The 21,252-nt window shown below is 47.8% G+C and overlaps 9 protein-coding genes across 9 annotated transcripts; 4 read left to right on the plus strand and 5 right to left on the minus strand.

Moving 5' to 3' along the window:
• Positions 1-44: 44 nt before the first annotated feature.
• On the minus strand, positions 45-2,538 carry FOMMEDRAFT_83343 (P-loop containing nucleoside triphosphate hydrolase protein; the record flags this gene model as incomplete). The annotated part of the gene is made up of 10 exons (XM_007265614.1): positions 45-255; positions 329-512; positions 565-828; positions 889-1,030; positions 1,094-1,182; positions 1,239-1,418; positions 1,481-1,641; positions 1,696-1,893; positions 1,948-2,058; positions 2,114-2,538. 10 exons carry the CDS (start codon positions 2,536-2,538, stop codon positions 45-47), a joined length of 1,965 nt encoding a protein of 654 aa, XP_007265676.1.
• Positions 2,539-2,582: 44 nt separating this feature from the next.
• On the minus strand, positions 2,583-3,781 carry FOMMEDRAFT_140147 (nuclear movement protein nudC). The gene is made up of 8 exons (XM_007265615.1): positions 3,640-3,781; positions 3,375-3,569; positions 3,166-3,310; positions 3,091-3,112; positions 3,018-3,035; positions 2,917-2,958; positions 2,780-2,866; positions 2,583-2,722 (listed from the first exon to the last, which is right to left on the minus strand). The coding sequence occupies exons 1-7, from the start codon at positions 3,725-3,727 to the stop codon at positions 2,804-2,806; spliced, it is 573 nt and encodes a 190-aa protein (XP_007265677.1). The 5' UTR covers positions 3,728-3,781; the 3' UTR covers positions 2,583-2,722; positions 2,780-2,803.
• Positions 3,782-3,939: 158 nt separating this feature from the next.
• On the plus strand, positions 3,940-6,733 carry FOMMEDRAFT_155211 (uncharacterized protein; the record flags this gene model as incomplete). The annotated part of the gene is made up of 10 exons (XM_007265616.1): positions 3,940-3,996; positions 4,058-4,275; positions 4,400-4,614; positions 4,665-4,751; positions 4,810-4,894; positions 4,954-5,233; positions 5,287-5,392; positions 5,460-5,527; positions 5,579-5,739; positions 5,803-6,733. The coding sequence occupies 10 exons, from the start codon at positions 3,940-3,942 to the stop codon at positions 6,731-6,733; spliced, it is 2,208 nt and encodes a 735-aa protein (XP_007265678.1).
• Positions 6,734-7,033: 300 nt separating this feature from the next.
• Positions 7,034-8,749, plus strand: FOMMEDRAFT_106526 (mitochondrial carrier). The gene is made up of 10 exons (XM_007265617.1): positions 7,034-7,129; positions 7,222-7,250; positions 7,306-7,347; positions 7,407-7,424; positions 7,488-7,496; positions 7,549-7,699; positions 7,768-8,088; positions 8,150-8,261; positions 8,312-8,514; positions 8,576-8,749. The coding sequence occupies exons 1-10, from the start codon at positions 7,087-7,089 to the stop codon at positions 8,584-8,586; spliced, it is 939 nt and encodes a 312-aa protein (XP_007265679.1). The 5' UTR covers positions 7,034-7,086; the 3' UTR covers positions 8,587-8,749.
• Positions 8,750-8,768: 19 nt separating this feature from the next.
• FOMMEDRAFT_140150 (uncharacterized protein) lies at positions 8,769-11,702 on the minus strand. Its single transcript, XM_007265618.1, has 6 exons — positions 11,500-11,702; positions 10,157-11,419; positions 9,988-10,098; positions 9,546-9,929; positions 9,091-9,474; positions 8,769-9,022 (listed from the first exon to the last, which is right to left on the minus strand). The coding sequence occupies exons 1-6, from the start codon at positions 11,650-11,652 to the stop codon at positions 8,897-8,899; spliced, it is 2,421 nt and encodes an 806-aa protein (XP_007265680.1). The 5' UTR covers positions 11,653-11,702; the 3' UTR covers positions 8,769-8,896.
• Positions 11,703-12,209: 507 nt separating this feature from the next.
• On the minus strand, positions 12,210-12,898 carry FOMMEDRAFT_19389 (ribosomal protein S9). The gene is made up of 3 exons (XM_007265619.1): positions 12,838-12,898; positions 12,398-12,777; positions 12,210-12,337 (listed from the first exon to the last, which is right to left on the minus strand). The coding sequence occupies exons 1-3, from the start codon at positions 12,877-12,879 to the stop codon at positions 12,328-12,330; spliced, it is 432 nt and encodes a 143-aa protein (XP_007265681.1). The 5' UTR covers positions 12,880-12,898; the 3' UTR covers positions 12,210-12,327.
• Positions 12,899-13,260: 362 nt separating this feature from the next.
• On the plus strand, positions 13,261-14,294 carry FOMMEDRAFT_106532 (ribosomal protein L4; the record flags this gene model as incomplete). The annotated part of the gene is made up of 2 exons (XM_007265620.1): positions 13,261-13,360; positions 13,412-14,294. 2 exons carry the CDS (start codon positions 13,264-13,266, stop codon positions 14,227-14,229), a joined length of 915 nt encoding a protein of 304 aa, XP_007265682.1. The 3' UTR covers positions 14,230-14,294.
• A 3,917-nt stretch (positions 14,295-18,211) lies between these two features.
• FOMMEDRAFT_106537 (UROD/MetE-like protein) lies at positions 18,212-19,927 on the minus strand. Its single transcript, XM_007265621.1, has 10 exons — positions 19,710-19,927; positions 19,595-19,653; positions 19,518-19,537; positions 19,398-19,466; positions 19,177-19,345; positions 18,996-19,125; positions 18,730-18,937; positions 18,562-18,663; positions 18,413-18,510; positions 18,212-18,350 (listed from the first exon to the last, which is right to left on the minus strand). Exons 1-10 carry the CDS (start codon positions 19,916-19,918, stop codon positions 18,224-18,226), a joined length of 1,191 nt encoding a protein of 396 aa, XP_007265683.1. The 5' UTR covers positions 19,919-19,927; the 3' UTR covers positions 18,212-18,223.
• A 524-nt stretch (positions 19,928-20,451) lies between these two features.
• FOMMEDRAFT_155217 (60S ribosomal protein L13) lies at positions 20,452-21,200 on the plus strand (the record flags this gene model as incomplete). The annotated part of the gene is made up of 3 exons (XM_007265622.1): positions 20,452-20,868; positions 20,930-21,106; positions 21,168-21,200. The coding sequence occupies 3 exons, from the start codon at positions 20,452-20,454 to the stop codon at positions 21,198-21,200; spliced, it is 627 nt and encodes a 208-aa protein (XP_007265684.1).
• Between the last annotated feature and the right edge of the window lie 52 nt (positions 21,201-21,252).

The following is a 21,252-nucleotide window of genomic DNA, read 5'->3' on the forward strand; positions in this document are numbered from 1 at the left end:
ATCACAACAATAACAATATCAATCAGATCTTTTTTTAAATTCATTTAACAATGGAAATGAACTTCTTGATTCCTTACCTGTGCACCATGTTTGAGTCTAGTAATCAAGTTCGCGGCTTGACCTTTCGTTAAGTTGTCAACGTCGATTGATTGACCGAGCTTATCACCACCCTTGGACGTGTTCAGGCGCTTTTTGAGCATCGTCGTCTGGCTTGATGATGCCGGTCCCTTTCGCCAGTTTGCTGTCCTGTGAAGTCTAGAAAGGAATCGTGATAATTTAGTGATATTTTTTTCTTCATAAGTGTGTCGACGAGACGAGAACAGCGTACCCTAAGGCAAGGTTTCCCCGTAATATTTTCGTAGTAGCGTATTTGTCACATCCGCGAACCGCTTCGTCCAAGGTCCTGGCTGTTAACACGAGTCTTGGTCTCCTAAATCGTGATCTTTGGAAGCGACCTTGCAACTCCCATTCGGGTATGGGTTCGACATAGTGAGCAGATAGCATTTCTTCCCCTACAAAATGTCAGCCCAGCCGCATATTTTCTATCAATCACAGTGGACCAACCATCTTCGTCGACGTCAGGTTGGATTTTGATATATCCCTTTCCCATGCACTCGAGGACGTAGACATCTCCACCACATCCTACCCATGCAAATCGTGAGATCTTCGTAATATGCGGGGCACCTGAGGCGTCCTGTACAAGGTCAAAAGGGTTATCGTAGTCGATGTATGTGATGGATCCCGGATCTGGTACGTCGTCACTGTCGAACTTGTCTGCCTCGCCGATTAGCGCCGCTGCGCGCTTTTCGAGTTCTTCTGGTGTTTGACCTGTTGGAAAATTTTATGAGAATCGTTGTTCCTCGAGCGTTGTTATTTGGGTGGTCTTACCGTCTATAATTTCATCTGGATTAAGACCGAAAAGCGTTGGTGTAGAAACGATTCCGGGGACTCGATTGGTGCTATCGACGAAATCTATGATGTGGCAGTCTTCTTTCCCTGTTGCAGGAGACAATCTCATGCCTCTCCCGATCTGTAATTATTTTATCCTAAATCTGGACTGCAGCATATTAATAGAATTTGGTAGTGTTCTCACCATTTGAGCAAAGACGTTCCTTGATCGCGTTGGTTTTGCGACGACAACACAGTCAATATTCGGTATATCAGCTCCTTCTGTCAGGATGGCTAAAAGGCTCGAATAAGTCGATTGACCTGGGGAAATGAACACACGAAGTACATACCCACATTGAGAAGCACCGGGAATTTGCCAGCCTTGAAAGCTTCGACCAATGCTTTCCGTTCATTCGCTGGAGTGTTGGCATAGACATATCTTGCGTCAATGCCAGCCTCACGGAAAGTGTTTGTGAGTTCCCGAAGGTGGGCAAGATTCACGCAGAACACGAGCGTCGAGCGTCGGGACGCTGTCAAATTTTGTTAACTGCTCTGGTACGTTGATAAAGTTAAAACGCGTGGACAAGCATACCCGCTAGGTCAAGCCAACTGTTGACCACTAGCTTGTTGACGGTTTCGGTGTTTACGACGTGTGCCAGACTCGTTGGATTGAATTCTCCGGAACGGGTGTTTATCGTGACTTCGCTCAGGTTCAGTTTGGCCTTGACTGAAGTGAAGCGGACGTTACACAGCCTATAAAGTTCCCTATTAATTCCATGTACGATCGCGAATAAATAGAAAGATCACCATTGCTCCTTGATCATCTCCAAGAAATCGCGGTGGTAAACGATACGCTGAAAGACCGAACCAAGCGCAAGACCATCATGTCGGCTAAATGTCGCTGAGAACCCAATTATTGGTATAGCATGTGGAAGTTTCGGAGCAACGAAGTCTACGTCCGGATTTCGGATGTTCGGGTCAAAGTGGGAGAGTATCTTGCGGTACCTAATAAAAATCAAGAATTATGATTGAAACACTGAATACAGAATCGATGCGTACGAAGGAGCCGCCGCATGATGTGCTTCGTCAACAATGATGCATTTCAGTCTATTGGGATCAAACTTTTCGAGCCTGGTATTCCTTAGAAGACTCTGGTATGTCGCGACAGTACTAGAAAGCAATTGTCAACGGGAGCAAAGATATTGCTTCAGCTCGCGATGCTTACACGTCAGCTAACCCAGATGCCTTATGTTTTGTGCCTTGGTCTATCTCCACGCTCAGCTCCGGGAACATCCTCCCAACCTGTTCAGCGGCCTGTCTCGCGAGTTCCACGCTGTTCACGATGATCAACGCTCGAACTGCATTTGGACTCGAAGGTGGTGGCTGGAGCATGGAAATAAGAGAGACAAAGACAGTTGTCTTCCCTGAACCTGTCGGAAGTGAAATACCAATACGAGTCGAGTCCTTGTCACGAAGTGTCTCGAGACATGCTTGCAGACACGTTTCTTGGTAGGGTCGAAGTTGCACCGCTCCTGGTAGCCGTGGTGCAACGAAGGTTGGGTTTGCCGAATATCGACGAACAAATAGACGTGCGCCCCGTGCTAGATAAAAGCATTTTGCAGCTTGAGCATGCCCAAGCAAGCGAAGCATACGATAGCAAGCGGCGCAACAAAGTATGGACTCGATACAAGTAGTATATCCAAAAATAGTCATTCACCATCCAGTACAAACAAATACAAAGCTCGTATGTGTAGGTAATTCAGAAGAAAAATACAATACGCCTAAGTACACAATTTGCTGCCCATCAACGTAACTTGTAGGGACCAAGCTGGCGCTTTATTACAATCAGAAATGATCAAATGTGTTGTTTAGACAAAAACGCGCGACTTACAGAACAAAGGCCCCTGTAATTACCTCATGAAATCTTTGCATTTGAGAAGTCCATCTCAGGATGAACAGCTTTGAATCTCTCCAAGGCCTGGAACAGTCGCTTGAATAAGTTTCGCATATGATATGGTATGCACTTACCTCCATCTTTTTCTGCTCGTCGGAAGTTGGAAGACCCATTTGCTGGATAAACGTCCCGTTGAGCATATCAAAGGAACAGTCAAATCGGGAAAATCCCGTACCTTGCGTTGGTTATCATACTTTTTTTGCCATCAGCCTAGAAGCTTCCACAGTTTACGATGAATTAATGCTTACCATCATCTTTTCTACAACTCCTCTGCAAGATCGATTAGATTAACGCAATTAATGTGGAATATCATAGTCGCTCACCTAGTCTCACCGTCCAAGTCGCTTAGCTTGCTGTTATCTGGCACGATCTTCTTTGTGTCAACCTTGGGGTGGTGCGTGAGCACGTTCTCCCACCACGTCATGTTGTTGATTTTCTCTAGATGAACGAAGACACTCTCCTGATCCTCTGGGGAGTCGATTGTGCATGATATTGACTATATGCTCTGGTGGAGAGGTACAATAGCTCATACCGAGAGTCCAGGTGCTATCCTCCACCTTAATCTCTTTGCATAGCTCACCGTCCATTATGGGTTCTTGGCCTTTGAGGCCAACTTTGAGACTCTTCTTTGCAATGACTACGTTGAGATCCCTTGCGCGTGTGCCCCTTGGCACTGGGACGAAAATGTCGACATCGCCCAGCTGCTGTTGCCACCTGTACGGTAGAGCTGGCATTATTTCCAGCGGAAGTAGATCAATAAAGAAGGTCCTTGGTTCCATGTGTTCATTGATCCTAACCTGCTTGCTCCTCCTGTTCCCTCTTCTTTTCATCCAACGCCTTGGCTTCTCTCTCCTCTTTAGAAAGGTTCTCTTCAGAGTCTGACATTTCGTAATAGAACTAGAGTTCGTGTAGAAAGCAGATGAGAATACACGACGAGCTGGTACCCTATGATCGGAGCAGAACTAGGGTATGAGTTAGGATTAGGAATAAGGATTTACTTATACATTTGTGAAGTACAGTGCTTAGTCAGCATACTTAAGCTACCTACGAAGGGAATCAGAAACGCGGTCACATCTCTTACGCCTTGCTCACTCTCCATGTCATCCTTGTCCTCATCCAGCCGGCCAGATGATATTCTATGGACTGATTTCGATGTCTGTAGCTTCTCGGCATGTAAACAATCATACCTTGCTGATTTACTTCTCGGTTGTACAGAACCTTCGACACAGCGTCAAATCGTATACCGTCGACAGACTCAAGCAAATCATCACCGGTATTAATGAAGAGAACAAAGTCAATTTGTCGAAGTCCGGCAAAAAGCAGGATCTCATAGACAAAATAACTGGAGAATTGGATCGGTATCGTTATTTGCGACAAACTGAATTATGGACGAACGCAAAGACTGTCCTTTACCAGGTTAAGAACTCCGGCACGTACGTTTAAATCCTGACTCTTCTGGTTGCCATAATCGACTGTAAACTGACAATATTTCGTTACTACTTCGTTGTTTCGACATTGTGGCCTTGGGTACTATTTTTGGTATCGTTACAATTGTAGGTATGCGAGCTCGGGCCCCACTCAGTCGTTCTCCGCCAACCACAACTTCACGTTCAATAACGCACACGGCTCTGCGTTTACCCCTCCTCGAGCACAATCAGGTGGCTTTCATAACATGGCTAGTGCTAGTAGCAGCTCTATAGGACGCTACGATCCGTATGCTCCTCCTCGCAGACCACTTCCAGGTCAGACAACGTCGTCCCCGGTTAAATCCGGTACGTTATTATATGTGATCGTACCATCGACTGGGCCAACAAATTTCTAGGTTTTGGAACTTCAGCTTCTATACGTTTCAAATCATCTCCATTCTTCAAAACCGAACAACCCGTCTCGAATGTCATTGAATGTCCAGGTACGTTTACTTTCACAGCCATATTTTCAACTAAATATTCAATTAATCTATCTTTTAGAGTCGTCAAGCAACGTAGACAGGAGAACCCAAAATCTCAATTTTACGCTTACTCAAGAACACATCAACAAACTGACTTCGCCTGGGTTTGTTACGGCGCGGGTGTGCTTTCAGAATATCTTGCTTACATCACTTATACGTATAGGTCCAAGTACCAACTTCGACTGTACTGCACTACGAATTCGTTTTATTCCTCTTCTCCATCTGGGTTTCGATCCAACACGACACTGTGTCCTATCGAGTTTCCTGCCACATGCGAAGTCCGCGTGAACAATACCCCTCTACAGGCTAACTTGAAGGGTATCAAGAAAAAGCCCGGGACGGCGCCCCCGGCAGATCTGAGCAAAGTAGTCCGGATGGTTGTCGGTCAACCAAATAGAGTTGAGATGATTTACGTGAATAGCCAACCGAACTCTCCACCCAAAGTATGCGTGACTTTTCTTTGATTAGAGGCCAAAGGTGGACTTACCTTCTACAGAAATTTTACTTGGTTGTCTTCCTTGTCGAAGTTTCCACTGTGGATGAGCTTGTAGATCGGCTGAGGAAGGGCAAGTTCAGGAGTTCGGAGGAGATTAAAGCTCAAAGTTCGTATTACGTGTCTTTGTGTGTATCGTTTTTCAACATGCTGAAAGTTCATTTCTAACCTTCCAGTGGCGAAGTCGGCGGTTGAAGATGACGACATTGTCGTGGGGAAACAGAAGATGACCCTAAAATGTCCAGTGCGTCATTTTAGACATTTCATCCTGCGTTCTTATTTAACAAGCTGTTAGTTGAGCTATACACGGATAATAATTCCCTGTCGCTCAAGTAAATGCGTTCACCCACAATGCTTTGATGCTGTTTCGTGGTATTCTGTCATGGAGCAGACGACAACGTGGCTATGCCCCGTTTGCGAGAAAACACTGAATCCAGAAGAACTGATCGTCGATGGGTAAGATATGCGTAATCTTCGTCGTATAGAACTCGTAACTGACAATGTGACAATGTTGCACAGTTATTTTGGAAGCATTCTTGAACAAACGCCGGACAGCGTCGAAGAGGTGGAGGTGGAAGCCGATGGCGAATGGCATACGATTGACAACAAGATCGGATCGAAGGGCTGGATGCAGACGCATCGTTCTAAGCCAGCGGACAGAAGCGCATCAACGTCAGGGGCGAACGCAAGCAATCAGCCTCGGTCATCGACGTCAGTGCCACCTCGAATTGGTGCACCTAACACAGACGCAGTTGCTCAGTCTCTCGAAGATGTGGTCGTTCTGGATTCTGACTCAGACAACGAGGATGAGAGGCGAGTTAAGAGGGAACTGTCGCCAACCACTTCTCCTATTTCTATGGACACAAATAAGAACGGATTCGGGCCTGCAACTACAAAAGCAGCGTCCTCCACCGTGATTGACTTGACGCTAGACTCCGAGGATGAAGATGCCCCGCAGACGGCGCCAGTAGCGGCTATAAAACGTAAAGCGTCGGATACTTTGGAGAGGGCCGAAGATGCGATATACAAGAAGAGTCGCTTGTCTGCTACACCCATGCCGGCTGCAGGAGGAGAAAGAATACACAATGGCTATTCCAATAGGGATTCGTCAGTATCTTCTGGCCCAGACGCTCATCCCCAGTCACCTTATTCTCGAATCACACTACCACTCCCCCGCCAAGTTTCCGGCTCTGCGAACAATCATCATCATCATTCGCCACCGATCGCGACTTCTCCACCCGCTTACTACCCGCCGCCGCCTCAGATACCAACGCCGAACGCGCGTCAATTTGTTCCTTACACGCCTTCTTATCACTCACAACCGCCCTCAATGAATGGTTCTAGTGTGCCGTATAATGGAGCAGCACCGGACACGGGTCGGCAGGGGGCACCGTCGTATTATCCATATGTTCCCCGTTCGACTGGGCCAGGGGGTCCACGTTGGACGTAGGTTGGAATCAGTCGACCGAGGTCGCATTTTAATATTTCTGGGGCTTGTTAGGCTTTAGATAGCACTCTACTGTTTTTGCGCATATTTGTTGTTGGACTACTGCTGACTTCCATGCAATTACCGCACATTTTTCCACTTTTGTTTCGTGACCTGTGTGCGCACTGAACGCGATTGGTGGAAACACACCGAGCCAGTGAGAGCAAGGCATCCCTTGCGGGCCGAGCGGAGTTTTGCCCATCCCCGGTTTTTTCCGTGTAGCGTACAAAAAGTTGGCATCACTGGCCTTTCGCTCTTAGTCTCCACCAACCTCCACTCAGTCTTCTCTTCTCCTTTTCCCGTCCATTACCATCGCAATGGCCGACGTAAAAAAAGCCAAGACTCCTAAGGAGTTCGCAAGTATGTACTATTTCATTCTCATAATTTCTGCGCGCCGTCTGTTCTTTTTTTGCGTGTTTTCGGTGCTGACCTGGCACTTTGGTTTTGTTCAGCCGACTTCCTCATGGGCGGTGTCTCTGCGGTAAGCAATTGCCCAGGCCATTCTGTGTGCATGGCATTGAAGGAAATGCGTTTAGGCCGTCGCAAAGACGTCTGCTGCGCCCATTGAGCGTATCAAGGTTTGAATTACGCGTATACAAATTTCTGTCTGATTCGCTAATAGCCTTCTGCCCTCTAGCTTCTCATTCAAAATCAGGTTTGTCCGCTCGATGATTTTCTCGTTTTGCCAGACTCAGTTTTGTACACGTTGCCACTGTAGGATGAGATGGTGAGAAGAACTCCGTTTCGTGTGGCGACGCTATTGCTCACGTTTCGTTCAGATCAAGCAAGGCCGTCTTGCGACCCCTTACAAGGGTATTGGTGAATGTTTCGTTCGCACTTACCGTGACGAGGGTCTCTTGTCTCTCTGGCGTGGTAACACGGCCAATGTCATTCGTTACTTCCCGACTCAGGCATTGAACTTCGCCTTCAGTCAGTCTTTTTTTCTTTCTCACCTTCCCGATTCGGCCATGTGCTGACGTCTTTCTCCAATCTGACAGAGGACTACTTCAAGTCGCTATTCGGCTTCAAGAAGGACGAGGGTTACTGGAAGTGGTTCGCTGGCAACGTCGCCTCCGGTGGTGCTGCTGGTGCAACGTCCCTTCTCTTTGTCTACTCGCTTGACTATGCTCGTACGCGTCTCGCAAACGATGCGAAGTCAGCGAAGGGTGGAGGTGCCCGCCAGTTTAACGGTCTCGTCGATGTATATAAGAAGACCCTCGCGTCGGACGGTATTGCCGGTCTCTACCGTGGTTTCGTCCCGTCGGTCGTTGGTATCATCGTCTACCGTGGTCTCTACTTCGGTGTCTACGACTCGCTCAGTAAGTTTTCACCAGTCAATAATTTCGTGGGAAATTTTTCTAAGCAAACCTTCGTCCCCAGAGCCGGTTGTTCTTGTTGGCCCTCTTCAAGGATCTTTCCTTGCATCCTTCGGTCTTGGTTGGGGTGTCACGATTGGTGCCGGTCTCGCTTCCTACCCGTTGGACACTATCCGGTAAGATAGTACTTCCTAATATAATCACATCCTTCTAATTTGATCTTTAGTCGTCGTATGATGATGACATCTGGTGGCGGTGTGCACTACAAGTCGATGTTCGACTGTGGCAGGCAAATCATCCAGAAGGAGGGTTCGAAATCACTCTTCAAGGGTGCTGGTGCCAACATTTTGCGTGGTATTGCCGGCGCTGGTGTACTGTCACTATACGACAAGATCCAGGAAGTTATGTTCGGCAAGGTCTACTCTGGAGGTGTGCCTGCATTTTCAGCACGACACAAATCAGGCTTTGTTCTAACCGTTATTCTTCCTAGGCTCTGGTTAATTTGGCTATACCTGTCGGGTGCATGCGTCTCAGTGCTTTGCTTAGATTCCTTACAATTACTACCCGTATTGTCGTTTATTCATTGTTCTTATTGCCTGTCCACTACAGTGGGGACTTCTTGCATGTTCATTTCGAACAACGAAAAGACATAGACTTAATATTGATTGTGTCATGACTGAGAAAGTTAGGATAACATGGCAAACATCCGCCTTTTGCACCAGTGAATACCCTTTTCTGGGGCAAAATAATTGATAAAACAGCAATATGTTAGGTATACGTGTTCCAGGCAAATTGAAAACTACCACTAGCGCTACGACGTTGCATTGGATGCCGCCCTTTCTGATGGCATGGTTAGTGCTTCGCGCAGTCGTTGGTTCACCACCTCCTGGTTTGACTCATAGAAATCTTGCCAGGTTGGGGCTGTATGACAGGTATACTAGTGGAATAGTTCCCTTGTATCAATGAAAAGTGCAGATAACATGTGATAAATAGGCAAAGACGCACCGAATCCGTAATTGCCGCCCATAAAGCGTCGTCATCGTCCATACCGTTTGGTGGACTAGCAAAGAAATCGACGATCGTCTTCAGGTCGACGTTGTGAAGTCTCGATCGTTCCTCTTCGGATAATTGTTCTGGTCTTCTTCCGTCTTCCACCTGCTCAGCTTTCTGCCCCTCCCTTTGCTTGGCATTATTGCCGTTCAACCGAGGCGCACTGTTTGCATCCTGCATCAATTGCTCCTCAACCTGATTTTCTTCCCGCTCGCTCCCGTTAAGAGTGACATTTGGGCTCGTGACTGTTTTAGGTACCTTCTCTCGTATACGTTCGATCTGTGATCGCAACTGCCCTTGTAACTTGCTGAACCAGGAAGCCTGCGGGTGCGTGGAAGTCTAGATGGACAGAATGTCAGCACACTACAATATTTTCTCGACAGCTTTCTACAGAGTTGCTCGACATGTACCTTTTTCGCCAACTGCGTCGCTATCTGATAGTTCGTAATGTCGGGATTCTTACGAATAAGATGCTCCGCGAACTTCGGAGCGTATGCAATTTCCTCAGCTGTGAAAGCATAACGTCCGCCCGATAGCATCATTGTCGGCGCGAGTGGAGGTGAAGGTGTTCGAAGGCCATCAGTACTGCTTTGTCGCCTATCGTGATTGTGGGAGATCGGGCTGGGGGAAGGAGAGTTTCTGTCTTCTGTTTCAACACTGTCCTCCCTTTTCTTTTTTCTTGACGGGTGGGATTTTCCAGATTTGTTCACGGGCTCAACGTAAAAGTCGTCCTCTTCGACCAAGCCACCTGAGTTAATACAGGCTTCGACGAATCCTGGGCGTAAAGCATATCGCTGATAATAAAATACATTAATCATCATAGAACACATGTGTTGCTGTATTGCTACTCACCTTTAGATCAACGACGGACTTCATCCACTGATCCCTGTCCTTTCCTGGCCGCGTGTCGAGTATAATGAACTCCGCGTCTCTCAACTCCGGCACTAATTTACCGCCATTTAACTTAAAATGATGAGCATCAGTTCTGAGCAATAAGAGAATACTTTTTCAATACACATACCCTAATTTTCCTCGCCATTTCAGCCCTATTCCTCAGTTGAATTTGTACAAAGAACGTCATCTGCTCTCCATTGTCAGAAGTGAAGATTCCCACTGGAGGAGGACGATCGCTTTTGATCGGATCGCGCTGTTCGGTAACGTCGTAAATTACAGAGGACCGCTTTTTGCGTTTCTTGTCAGTTAAACTCGGAGGTGATCGTGATCTCGAGCGCTTCCCTGAGTTAGAAGAGCGATTGCTGTGGGAGTCTCGAAAGCGCTTTTTCCCCCTTTGCGAAAGAATTGATAAATTTGGTGGAGGGCTGTCACTATCACTATCCTCGAACGTTGTAATGTCAGGTAATGGCGAGAAGGGTCGTGGCGGACTTCGGTTGTCTGCCTTCATGGCTGTGTCCTCGTCGTGTCTTGTCGTGGATGCGCTTCCATGGTGTCCATTCGTGTCTGGAGGAAGCATAGACGAAACGGGTTGAGACTGCGGAGGTTGCATCATTTGGAAGCCGGGTTGCGGTTGCATGAATGTAGGGGGAGGTGATTGCTGCCCTTGCCATCCTTGTGGGGCCATCTGTCCGCCACTGACCATGCCCATTACCATATTGTATGCCATCACTGCCATCTCTGGGTTGCTCATAATTAATGCCTGCATCGCTTGAGGGTTCATATGCCCTGGTGGAAATTGCGATTGAGGTACAAGTTGTCCAAACGGAGGTGCCATATTTTGAGGCATCCCTGGCTGCATGTGGTGTATATTCGCTGAAGATGGCTCAAATTGCGTAGACATGGACGTGGATGGCGGGGTAGGTAGCCTTTGCGAAGCGGAAAGATTATCGTGTCCTGCTGCGAGTGCATCAGCGTTTGTAGGACCATAATCGTTGGGAGTCGGACGTGGTTGGGTTAAAGCTGAAGAGCGGTCATTGTTCATGTTCGAAGGCCTCGAAGTTCGCGGCGCGGCACTCAATTTAGTCGGTTGTCGTGTGGCTTTGCCATTTAAGGCTGATGCCTTGCTTTCCGAGAATAGACCTTGTTCCTCCTCGTCGGCTGCATCGCCTTCGAGCGGACTACCGTCAAGATCACCACAACCGGCAAATGCATCATTTTCGAGTAGTGCACGGCCAGCCTCTAGACAGCGGCGGTGCCACGTAACATCGAGAATCACCTTTCCTGGATCCATGCCCCATTCGCGAACGAACTGGCGACCTGAGGATGAGTTCGGTTCAACGAGGATGATTCGCGCGAGAGAGACGTCGGGGCATATCTTTGCACCATGAGTCTGTTAAGATAACAGCGACGACGCGTAGAGTACGTAAGTTGATAGACATACTAAGGAGACAAAGTGAGAAGAGAGCATACACGCAAAGTTCTGATGAGCCAGGGCCGATTGTCAGTTATGCCATTCGAGTCGACGAATATTGGTAAGGGAGAGTCATCTGCGGCCACGAAGATTTTTATAGCATTCTGTGGCTGAGAGGCTGATGGCTGGGACATTGGGAAAGACGAATCCATGTCGTGGACTAGGTGTTGACGATGCCTGTCCAGAGCAAAACGCACAGAGGGGACACCACTGAGCAAACTAGAGGATCCAAGTGAACATGACGATCCCGCATGAGCGCTAGTACAAGAAAGGCAGGAAACTCTCACGATTGTTGATGATTGTACTTAATGTGATGTAATGAATCACTTCAATCAATGATTTTAACGGTCCAAGTCAGGCCCGCCGTCCTTCCGTACGGATTGCAACAACCGAACCCACGGACGACGAGGCAAGACGTGTACTAGCTAACTATGGCGGTGAACAAGAAGAGAAACTCAGGAAAGACTTGTCCGTCTATATACATACGGCTCGGGTACAATTCTTAGCATTCAGACTTGGACAGTGACCAACATGCTGGAGGCGTTGTTACCTCATCAAGAAAGGCTTGTTAACAATGACGGGTACAAACAAGGACAAAAGGTAGTCCAACCGGCACCTCAGTCAGAGATATCAAAGAAAATATCTCAGCCACCTAATCATTTTGCTAGCGTGTCCTTGTAGCTGCATCGCACTATTTTGTCACTTGTCTCTCAATTTTCATGTCAAAGCCATGTATGCATTGTTTTTGGCACGATAAGACCACGACGCATGGATGATACATGTACGCCATACAGCAGAAATAAAGAGCACAGACATCCACCCGCCACTTAACGGTAACTATAGACAAGCAAAATGAGTAACATGCAAGATACAAGGTATTTTCATTGAACAACTCACCTCTTTTGTCTGCGAGCACGAGCACCCTGTCCACCGAACTTCTTGGGCTCCATCCGACGCGGGTCTGCAATTAAGAGTGTTCGGTCGTATGCAACGAGCTTCTTTTTTAGTTCGAAAGCACTAGCGGCGTCGAAATACTTGGCGTAGTACGCAATGACGGCCTTTGCGATAGCCTGACGAATAGCGTATATTTGCGAAACGTGACCACCACCCTTTACGCGCACACGGATGTCGATTGGCGAGAAAGTCTCTTCACCGAGCACGAGAACCGCTTCATACACCTTGAAGCGCAGAATTTCGGGCTGTAGGAGGCTGATTGGGGAACCGTTGATTTTGATGAGGCCCTTGCCTTCACGAGCGTGAGCGACAGCGGTCGCGGTCTAAGTTGTTCAATCAGTTTGTGCCCGACACTTCCTCCGGAAACTTAGAGTAAAACGCACCTTCTTCTTGCCGAATGTTTGCACTGCGTTATACGAGGCCATGGTGGGTGTACCTTGAGGACTGCAATGCGAAATCGAAAAAAATTAGCATAAGTGCATGTGGAGTGCAAATCGGTTGGTCAAGCAGTCCATCTGGTCCATGTCATCTCCATCCATCCCTCTACGCCTCTCATTCCACACGTATGGCAATCCGACATGACTTGAAGACATCCTTTGTGACCAAATAACTAAAAAGTGAGATACTTACGCCTCTTGACTTGCAGGACGTCGTGAAAGTTGAAGGCGTTAACGTCCAGTGCGATCGATCTTCGAAATTGGTGTCGCGGGTCCCGGCATGGGGACTCGGGACACCCCTGTTTTGGATTATCGCTAACTTGGCTTGGACTTACCAGAATTTCTTCTCTTCACTTGCCTCGTCTTACTGCCATGCTCGCTGCCCTTAGGCGCGCTGTCTCGCAGCAGCCTGGAATACATGCGAGGCGTAACTTTGCAGCTCTTGAATCTCCTTCAAATTCCGTAAAGTGTAAGGTTCTGCTTTTTCTGTCAATGCTTTCCTTTCTGACATGTTCTGAAGCTCTGCTGTACCGCGATGACCCCGTCTGCATAGTTATGAGCAACCTCCTCGAAAGTGCTGAATCAAGCGAAGAACAAGTTGCAGTCTTGGATCCATCTGTCTTTGCCCATCCTATACGTCGTGACATTCTGTACCTATGTGTCAACTTCTATCGAGATGCTCTCCGCCAAGGTACTGCCAACACAAAGACGAGAGCTGAAGTGCGCGGGTCTGGACACAAAATTCGACCGCAGAAAGGTTCTGGAAGAGCTCGTCTGGGTGATGCCCAGTCACCAATGCTGCGTGGAGGAGGTGTAGCTTTTGGACCCAAGCCGCGTGATTTCGCGACTCAGTTGCCTCGAAAAGTCCGTCAGATGGGCCTGCGTGTTGCTCTATCCGCCAAGGTCCAAGAACGTGCAATGGCGATTGTCCCGACTCTCGACTGGCAGGGCGTAAAAACACGCGATTTTGCGAAAAGAATCGACGAGCTTGGCTGGACACGCACGCTATTCGTTGCTGGTGGTGAGAATGTCCCTGCTCAGATGGAGCGAGTCTGTCGTAATGTACCGGACGTCGACGTCGTGAGCGCCTCTGACTTGAACGTGTATGAGATGCTGCGTTGGCCGAAACTAGTACTCGACGTGGACGCAGTATCATATCTCGAGCGCCTGCTCAGCAAGAATGTAGCAGAGGAGGACCGGATACCTATGCCAAGTCCGCCCGTACTACGGTATTCCAGGATGGAAGCAGGGCGGAGGGGGAAGACGTCGGCGACCATCGAGGGAGTGGACAACGCAAAACCGAATGACATTAGCGAATCGCTTTTCGAATCGTCATAGGGCATCAGCATGGAGTTCTGTAGTGTATTTGGAGTTTCAATCTTATAACTAGTCCATCCAATGAAACATCTCTGCACTTTCATTTTACTTTGCACTTGTTTCGAGACTTATCGAATTTCGCTGACGAGATCTGGCTGAACGGCCACGTGACTCCGTCGCGTTTGGGGCACGCGTCCTTTGCAAGCACAACTCGTCTAAACGAACCATCAGCAAGCCACGCTCGTCGAACTTTTGTGTGGGTAGGAATGTCGCAGAATCCTCTGCAAGATGTCGAAGAAGGAGAGTCATTTGCTGCTGGTCCACTACTCGTATCAAAACTTCAGGTGCGTTCATTTGTCACCCTTCCCCTAAGTGTGTGTGCTTAAAGGAGATTACCCTTGCAGGAAGTGGGCATCACACCGCAGGATATCAAGAAGCTATCTGATTCTGGGCTAAATACCGTCGAATCCGTAGCGTATACACCAAAGAAAGTGTTGCTCGGCATCAAGGGCATTTCCGAGCAGAAAGCTGACAAGATTTTGGCTGAAGGTGTGCAACCGACCCTCTCTTCCCTCTTTCTGTCCCAAGTTCCTTCTTCTCCCACCACTCTTCTCCATTCAACTATACTGAGCATTTGTCCTGCTTTAGCTCTCAAAATCATCCCCCTAGGGTTTCAGAGTGCTACTGAGGTTCACGCTCGACGATCTGAGTTAGTGTGCATCACGACCGGTTCCAAGCAACTCGACACATTATTAGCTGGTATAAATTCCACTTGGACTCCATGAGACAGCTTGGTTGCTGACTGCCTCCTCCAGGTGGGGTTGAGACAGGAGCGATTACAGAATTATTCGGCGAGTTTCGTACCGGAAAGTCGCAACTATGCCACACGCTCGCAGTGACATGTCAGTTACCAGTAAGCATGGGAGGTGGTGAGGGCAAATGTCTGTACATTGATACAGAAGGCACATTCCGCCCTGTCCGGTTGCTTGCTGTCGCGGAGCGTTATGGCCTCAACGGCGAAGAGGTCCTTGACAACGTGGCTTACGCACGGGCATACAATGCGGATCACCAGCAACAGTTACTCGTCCATGCCAGCGCTCTCATGTCTGAATCAAGGTGAATAGCATCCTCATCGTTAGACTATAATTAGGGATCTGAGTCTGGCTGGCGAAGATTTTCACTCCTAATTGTTGACTCGTGTACGGCATTGTATCGCACGGATTACAACGGTCGAGGCGAGCTTTCTGCGCGACAAATGCACCTCGCTCGCTTCCTTCGTACCTTGCAGAGACTTGCCGATGAGGTAACGTCATAGTCATCCAGGCATAATCACACTTTGATATTAGATTTTCTCCTCAGTTCGGAATCGCTGTTGTGGTTACGAATCAAGTCATGTCCCAACCTGACGCTGCAGCTGGCCCCTACGCTGGTAACGATAAGAAACCAATTGGTGGTAACATCATGGCGCACGCCTCAACAACACGGTAAGAAGATTCGTGTTGCAATTTTCTTCCCAGGCATAACTCAAACTTCATGACAGCCTCCAACTGCGAAAGGGCCGAGGAAATACCCGTATATGCAAGATCTACGACTCCCCGTGCTTACCCGAAAGCGAAACACACTTCGCCATCCATGGAAATGGTATTGGTGATCCAGAGGAAGATGTTTGAGATCACAATAATGTTTCGTTGCGCGTGGAATTGCTCTGTTCGTACATTCTCGTTCAATGCCATACGGGTGGCACTAGGAGGACTGTATTCATTACATATGCATGTGTACAATATCATATAGCATTATTCGTAACACTTGGTCTCATGGCGTGTGAAAATTACTTAGGATTGTTTGTGGATTTCGGAGTCGGGAAGATTAGGCTTATTATAAAGGAAGAAATATTGTGATAGCTAAATACCATACGCAATCTTCCAGATGTATCTCAGTGGATACGCCACGATGTCCAGGAACTTCGACACAGTCGCAACAGGGTCAAATGCAGAGACACCTGTTGGGATGCGTCGTGCTACTTCCCGGACCTGCGTGTCAGGCTGCGCTTCCAACCAACTGTCGTTAACTTCTTCGCGTGGTTTGATGAAAGGACTATTCTCAACAATGACGTATTCTCGCAAGTCCTGGAACATCGACACATCCAGTGTTGGCCCGGGACAGATTTGCACGAACTCCGGAGCATTGGAATCCAGAGCAATTGCCTGCTCGTGTAGCGAAACAGACTCCAAAGCCGCTTTCGTAACGAGACTTTGTATTTCGCAGGCGTACAGTTTCAACGCGCTTGTAAACACTTCAGTAGTTTGCAGGAGCGTATAACCGCGAGACCTTGAGCATTCAGATAGAACTGCTCCAAGCATATTGATTCCTGATAGTTTCTCGAGCTTGCAAATGTCTATAATAACACCAAGCGTCTCTTGATTTAGACTGCCCCAGTAAATTGCAAGCATAGATAGAGCCACTGTTGGCTCGGGCTGACAACTGTCCGTTTGCGCTTTCCTAGGCGTCCTGTCACGATGGCGAATACGCTTGCTCCGTGCCGGTGCCGGTGACTCCAGACCGACTACATCATGCTTATTGTCTTTCAGAACATCGTATCTCGCAAGTAAATCCTTTACAAGAACTTTCTGTTCCAGGAGTTTTACCAAGCAATCATCCGTGAAGTCGGACACAGTTTTCAGTGTGGCAGAAACATTTCCCTTAGCCAGGCCGGCTTCCGGAGCCGGAGTTATGTATCGATCAAGCCCTCTGACAGAGTTCACATATTCCTGAGAAATTTTGGACGCTTTTGAAGCCATTTCGACGATAGCGATAGCGAGCTTGGATACATCCAGGCTTGGAACTGCTGTGGATAATACCGACGCTCCGGATTCCTCGGACGGCGCAAGGCCAAGTACATCATCTAGTGCAATCTGTGTATCCGAGCAAGTAGTGTACATAATCTCCTCGGTAGAGTTGTTCACGAGCTCTACACGTCCCTCAGCGCCTGTATTGGCAAGCTTGCCGGCCATTACGTCAACTGAAACCAGAGCTTTGCTTTCAAGAGCGGCAGAGGGATCGGCAGTAGAAATAACTATAGTATCAGGAATCTTGAGTAGATCGTCAATAAGATCAGAGAGTTCCTTTGAAATGCATGGCTGCAGATCCAGCGGTTCTGGCGACAAGCAAGGAAAACTAGATTTTGTCTTAGCTTTGACAGCAGTCTTGCGTTTTTTCTTCTTCAATAAAAGATTGGTGTTCCGGTTGATTATAGTCTGAAGAACGCCCATTTGTAAGTTGCATAGTTCATTCAGAGCATCTGCAGGTCCCGGAACTCTAGAGCAATGCAAAAAGACATGTGAAATGCTTAAGCAAGCGAAACTGTCGTATGGACAAAATGCACGTACTGCGTACGTGGCGTCAAGTCTTCAGCTATAGATATCTTCAAGTCTTCGTTAGTTCTACGCAGGCGCAACTTTTGTTTGGGATGAATTTCTCCGGAGCTTGAATCGCGTATGATAATTGGTTTGTTTCTACCTCCACGTTTGTGTGACCGGGGAAGGAGACGTTTGCGCTTTTTCGGTGAGGAAAGGGTTGAGGCCTTGAATACCCGTGCAGAGCGGGAGCAGACAGAGGATGCTGAAAAGCTACTTAAAGATGATCCAGAGGAGAACGAGTGGATGTAATGCAGCTTGTTGTCTTGTTGGGCTGACAATTGTGACTGGACGTCGGAGGAATCAGAATCAAGCTGAGAACCGTATGTGGATTCATCTGGAAGGCATCTACTGCCTTCAAGGCGTAGAAGTACTTCTATACCGGACTGGGTCATGGTTGAATAGAGGGTCGTGTGAGGGGCGCAAGCAATTTTTGGCGGCTAGAAGTAGTCTCGGCATCGCGTCGATCATCGACGATCACTATTACCAGCCACTTTAAGTCAGCCCTACGTCCGTGATTCGTGAAGGACATGTCAATTGAGTTCTTCAGAGCTACATAAATTCACATTCGTTTCAAGAACGGTCATAACATGAGGAATTCATTACGCATCCTTCCAGATTGACTTTGCAGTCTGTACGACAAGCGCGAGTTTTTTCTTCATGTCTTCTTCAGTCACTGGATTGCCTTCTGCGTGAGACGCGAAGCCGCATTGTGGGCTAATACAGATTCTTCAGAAGAGTGTGGATATTAGAAAACGATTATATGTTACAATTGGAATAGAGATGCTTACTGGTTCAAAGCTTCTTCGTAAGTTCGCTTTTGTGTACCGTCGGCAATGACTTTGGCAGCTTGGGCGACGCGGGCTTTCAAATCCTCTGGGTCCTCGAGCTACGCCAAGTAAGAGATCAGAAGAAATATATTCTAACCAAATGACCTTACCTTTGGTAGCTTTGAGGAAACCAGACCAAGAATAACAGTCTTGTTCTTCGGGAGGTGCTTCAGAGGCTCAAAGGTTCCTGCACGATCAGTGTCGTACTCAAGCTTAATGACGGTAGTAATCAGGAGAGTCGGTTAACTAAGATCCCAAATGAATAGTTGGGAACTCACGTAGAAGCAGTCCACGTTAGTTTCGTTGAAAAGTTTAATGGCTATCCTGTCGTAACCGCCTTCACTGAAATGTACACCATCCTTGAAGTTGCCTCGGCACAGGTGCAAGCCAGCAGTCATGTCTTTCGGACGAGTTGAAAGAATCGTATTATATGTCCTAAGATACGTGTCGAGGAGCGCCTCGTGGTCAACACCCTTCTCTTCCATGCTGCAAGTAAACCATGTCGTTAATCGGGATAATAGATAGTCGTTATATGTCGACTAACCCTTCGATCATAGACGTCGCACAGAAATAGGCAAGGAGAGGATCGTCGAATTGGATGTTCCGGCACCCAAGCGCATACAGTTCTGCAATCTCTTCCTGGTATGCTTTGGCAACGTCTGTGAAGAACTCATCTATACTGACCATCAGAACTACGGTTATATATCATATGACTTCTTGCCCACCGTCGTTCTTGTACACATCCTTAGGGTATGCATATTCGCCGTGTCGGAGATGATACCATTCTGGTGCACACATTGTGAGTTTCAAAGACTTGTGTTCTTCGGGCTTCGTCAATGCTTTAAGCGCCTTGAATTGCTCGATGTAGAATGGCTTCGTGCGCTTAATTTTACCCTGTTGCGTCCAATCAGAACCGCAGACTAGGCATTATTGGTAGCATTCTTACCACGCAGATATGGGAGTCACCTCCATGGAAATTCAGCTTTTTGAAAGCAGCGACATCGGGGCAGTAGTCCTAGCAAAACAATGAATGCCTGCACAATGGTATGCTTGTTGAAAGCTATACCATCAACATATGCAAGGGCACTTTATATCAGGGGGGTAAATCAAGCAGCCGGTTGTAAGGAGAGCGGGAAGACACACCTTCCGGGATATGTTTCATCCCCTCCAGGTTATCAAAGACTCCGTCGAAAAACATATGTCTAACTAAATGCATCTATTCCCTGTTCTCGTGAATCTCAGTAACGATTAAACTGACCTTCTAAACTCTCCGTCTGTCATGGCCTTAATGCCGATTTCCCGCTGCATCTCTATGATGGCCTTTATTGCCGAGTCCTCGATAGGCTTGAGGTCATCTTGTGTAACCTCGCCCTTCTCAAAAGCCGCACGCTTTTGGAGGAGCTCAGCGGGACGTTTAAGCGAACCGATGTGCTCGGCACGGTAAGGGGGAAAAAGCTTGGACGACATGTGGGTATGAGAGTTGCGAAGTGGAGATACCAAGACAAGGAATGAGTTCCATGGTTGTTAAATAGACGCCTTAAGTTCCTGGTAATCGTTCATCCTGTTGTTTATTTTTCCGTGCTCCATGTGACCGTATTTGTAGTGTAGCAGGGCTCCTAACATTTGTAGACTATTCATCCCATGTGTATCCGAGTCCGAGATCATCAAAGGAACGCGTCCCTTAGAATGTAGAAGCGCGATTGACTATCACGTGTAACCCGGCCCTAAATTACTTTCGTTCACACACACATAGATTGACTACACTTCGAACACCCTCGAGAATTGACCGGCCAACCTTCAAGGTGAGTTATCTGTCCGAATTGCTATCCCATCGACGTTCTATTCTGCCTGTGTAACGTTGGGCTGCCATTCTGACAGTTTTCATGGTTTTGAACGAACTTGCACGGATGGATTGGGTTGGATGGACTCTTTGACTTTTGGATGACATGCAACTGTGTATTCTTTGTAACTGACCTCGATTACTCTCTTCTTGTGCAGACATGGGTTATAGACACAACAACGTCCTCCACAACAACCATTTCCATAAGGACTGGCAGCGCCGCGTCCGCACATGGTTTGACCAGCCCGGCAGCAAACTCCGCCGTCGCCGCGCTCGTCAGACGAAGGCAACATCTCTCGGCGTGCGCCCTCTGAAGCCGCTTCGTCCCGCCGTCCGGGGCCAAACCGTACGATACAACACTAAAATCCGTGAGGGCCGTGGATTCACCCTGGCAGAGCTCAAGGAAGCTGGTATTGGCAAGAAGCAGGCACGCGGTATCGGAATTATCGTCGACCACCGCAGGCGAAACCTTAGTGAGGAGGGCAAGAAGCTGAACGTCGAAAGACTCAAGGCATACAAGTCCAAGCTTATTATCTTCCCCCGTAAGGCTGGTAAGCCCAAGAAGGGCGACTCGACTGTATGTTCTATTTTCATTATCTTTGATTCAAAATTGGATTTTAAAACTTGATGCTGTTCAGGGTGACGACCTTACTGCTCCAACCACCCGCCAACCATTACCTCTTGTACCTGCAGTTGAGCACGAGGCTCCTCGTAAAATTACTCAGGAAGAGCGTGACTTCGAGGCGTACCGTGTCCTTCGTGATCTTCGCGCTGAAGCGCGGTACGAGGGCAGGCGCAAGATCCGCCAAGCTAAGGTTTGTGTGGTCTTCATAGTACAGTTTATGACTTATGCTGACTGTTTTCTCCTTTCTGCAGAAAGAGGAGGAAGAGGCGAACAAGAAGAAGTAATCGTCGTTGTGTTCTTCTCTTTCTTTTCTGTATGTTTACAAAACTCCACCCG

The sequence above is a fragment of the Fomitiporia mediterranea genome (assembly GCF_000271605.1).
Source record: "Fomitiporia mediterranea MF3/22 unplaced genomic scaffold FOMMEscaffold_5, whole genome shotgun sequence".
In the NCBI taxonomy this organism is placed as follows: Eukaryota; Fungi; Basidiomycota; class Agaricomycetes; order Hymenochaetales; family Hymenochaetaceae; genus Fomitiporia; species Fomitiporia mediterranea.

Bases quoted from the DNA above. Each gene is read 5' to 3' on its own strand.
- FOMMEDRAFT_140147 (XM_007265615.1), bottom strand. From the start codon at position 3,727: ATGTCAGACTCTGAAGAGAACCTTTCTAAAGAGGAGAGAGAAGCCAAG. The intron at 3,311-3,374 runs GTATGAGCTATT...TCGACTCCCCAG, and splicing joins GGATAGCACCTGGACTCTCG to AGGATCAGGAGAGTGTCTTC. The intron at 3,113-3,165 runs GTGAGCGACTAT...TCGATCTTGCAG, and splicing joins GACTTGGACGGTGAGACTAG to AGGAGTTGTAGAAAAGATGA.
- FOMMEDRAFT_106526 (XM_007265617.1), top strand. From the start codon at position 7,087: ATGGCCGACGTAAAAAAAGCCAAGACTCCTAAGGAGTTCGCAA. The intron at 7,130-7,221 runs GTATGTACTATT...GGTTTTGTTCAG, and splicing joins GACTCCTAAGGAGTTCGCAA to CCGACTTCCTCATGGGCGGT. The intron at 7,700-7,767 runs GTCAGTCTTTTT...CCAATCTGACAG, and splicing joins GGCATTGAACTTCGCCTTCA to AGGACTACTTCAAGTCGCTA.
- FOMMEDRAFT_140150 (XM_007265618.1), bottom strand. From the start codon at position 11,652: ATGGATTCGTCTTTCCCAATGTCCCAGCCATCAGCCTCTCAGCCACAG. The intron at 11,420-11,499 runs GTATGCTCTCTT...TTATCTTAACAG, and splicing joins GGCTCATCAGAACTTTGCGT to ACTCATGGTGCAAAGATATG. The intron at 9,475-9,545 runs GTACATGTCGAG...CTGTCCATCTAG, and splicing joins CGACGCAGTTGGCGAAAAAG to ACTTCCACGCACCCGCAGGC.
- FOMMEDRAFT_19389 (XM_007265619.1), bottom strand. From the start codon at position 12,879: ATGGCCTCGTATAACGCAGTGCAAACATTCGGCAAGAAGAAG. The intron at 12,778-12,837 runs GTGCGTTTTACT...TGAACAACTTAG, and splicing joins AAACATTCGGCAAGAAGAAG to ACCGCGACCGCTGTCGCTCA.
- FOMMEDRAFT_106537 (XM_007265621.1), bottom strand. From the start codon at position 19,918: ATGTCGTCCAAGCTTTTTCCCCCTTACCGTGCCGAGCACATCGGTTCG. The intron at 19,467-19,517 runs GTATAGCTTTCA...TTGTTTTGCTAG, and splicing joins TGCCCTTGCATATGTTGATG to GACTACTGCCCCGATGTCGC. The intron at 18,938-18,995 runs GTTAGTCGACAT...GTTTACTTGCAG, and splicing joins GCGACGTCTATGATCGAAGG to CATGGAAGAGAAGGGTGTTG.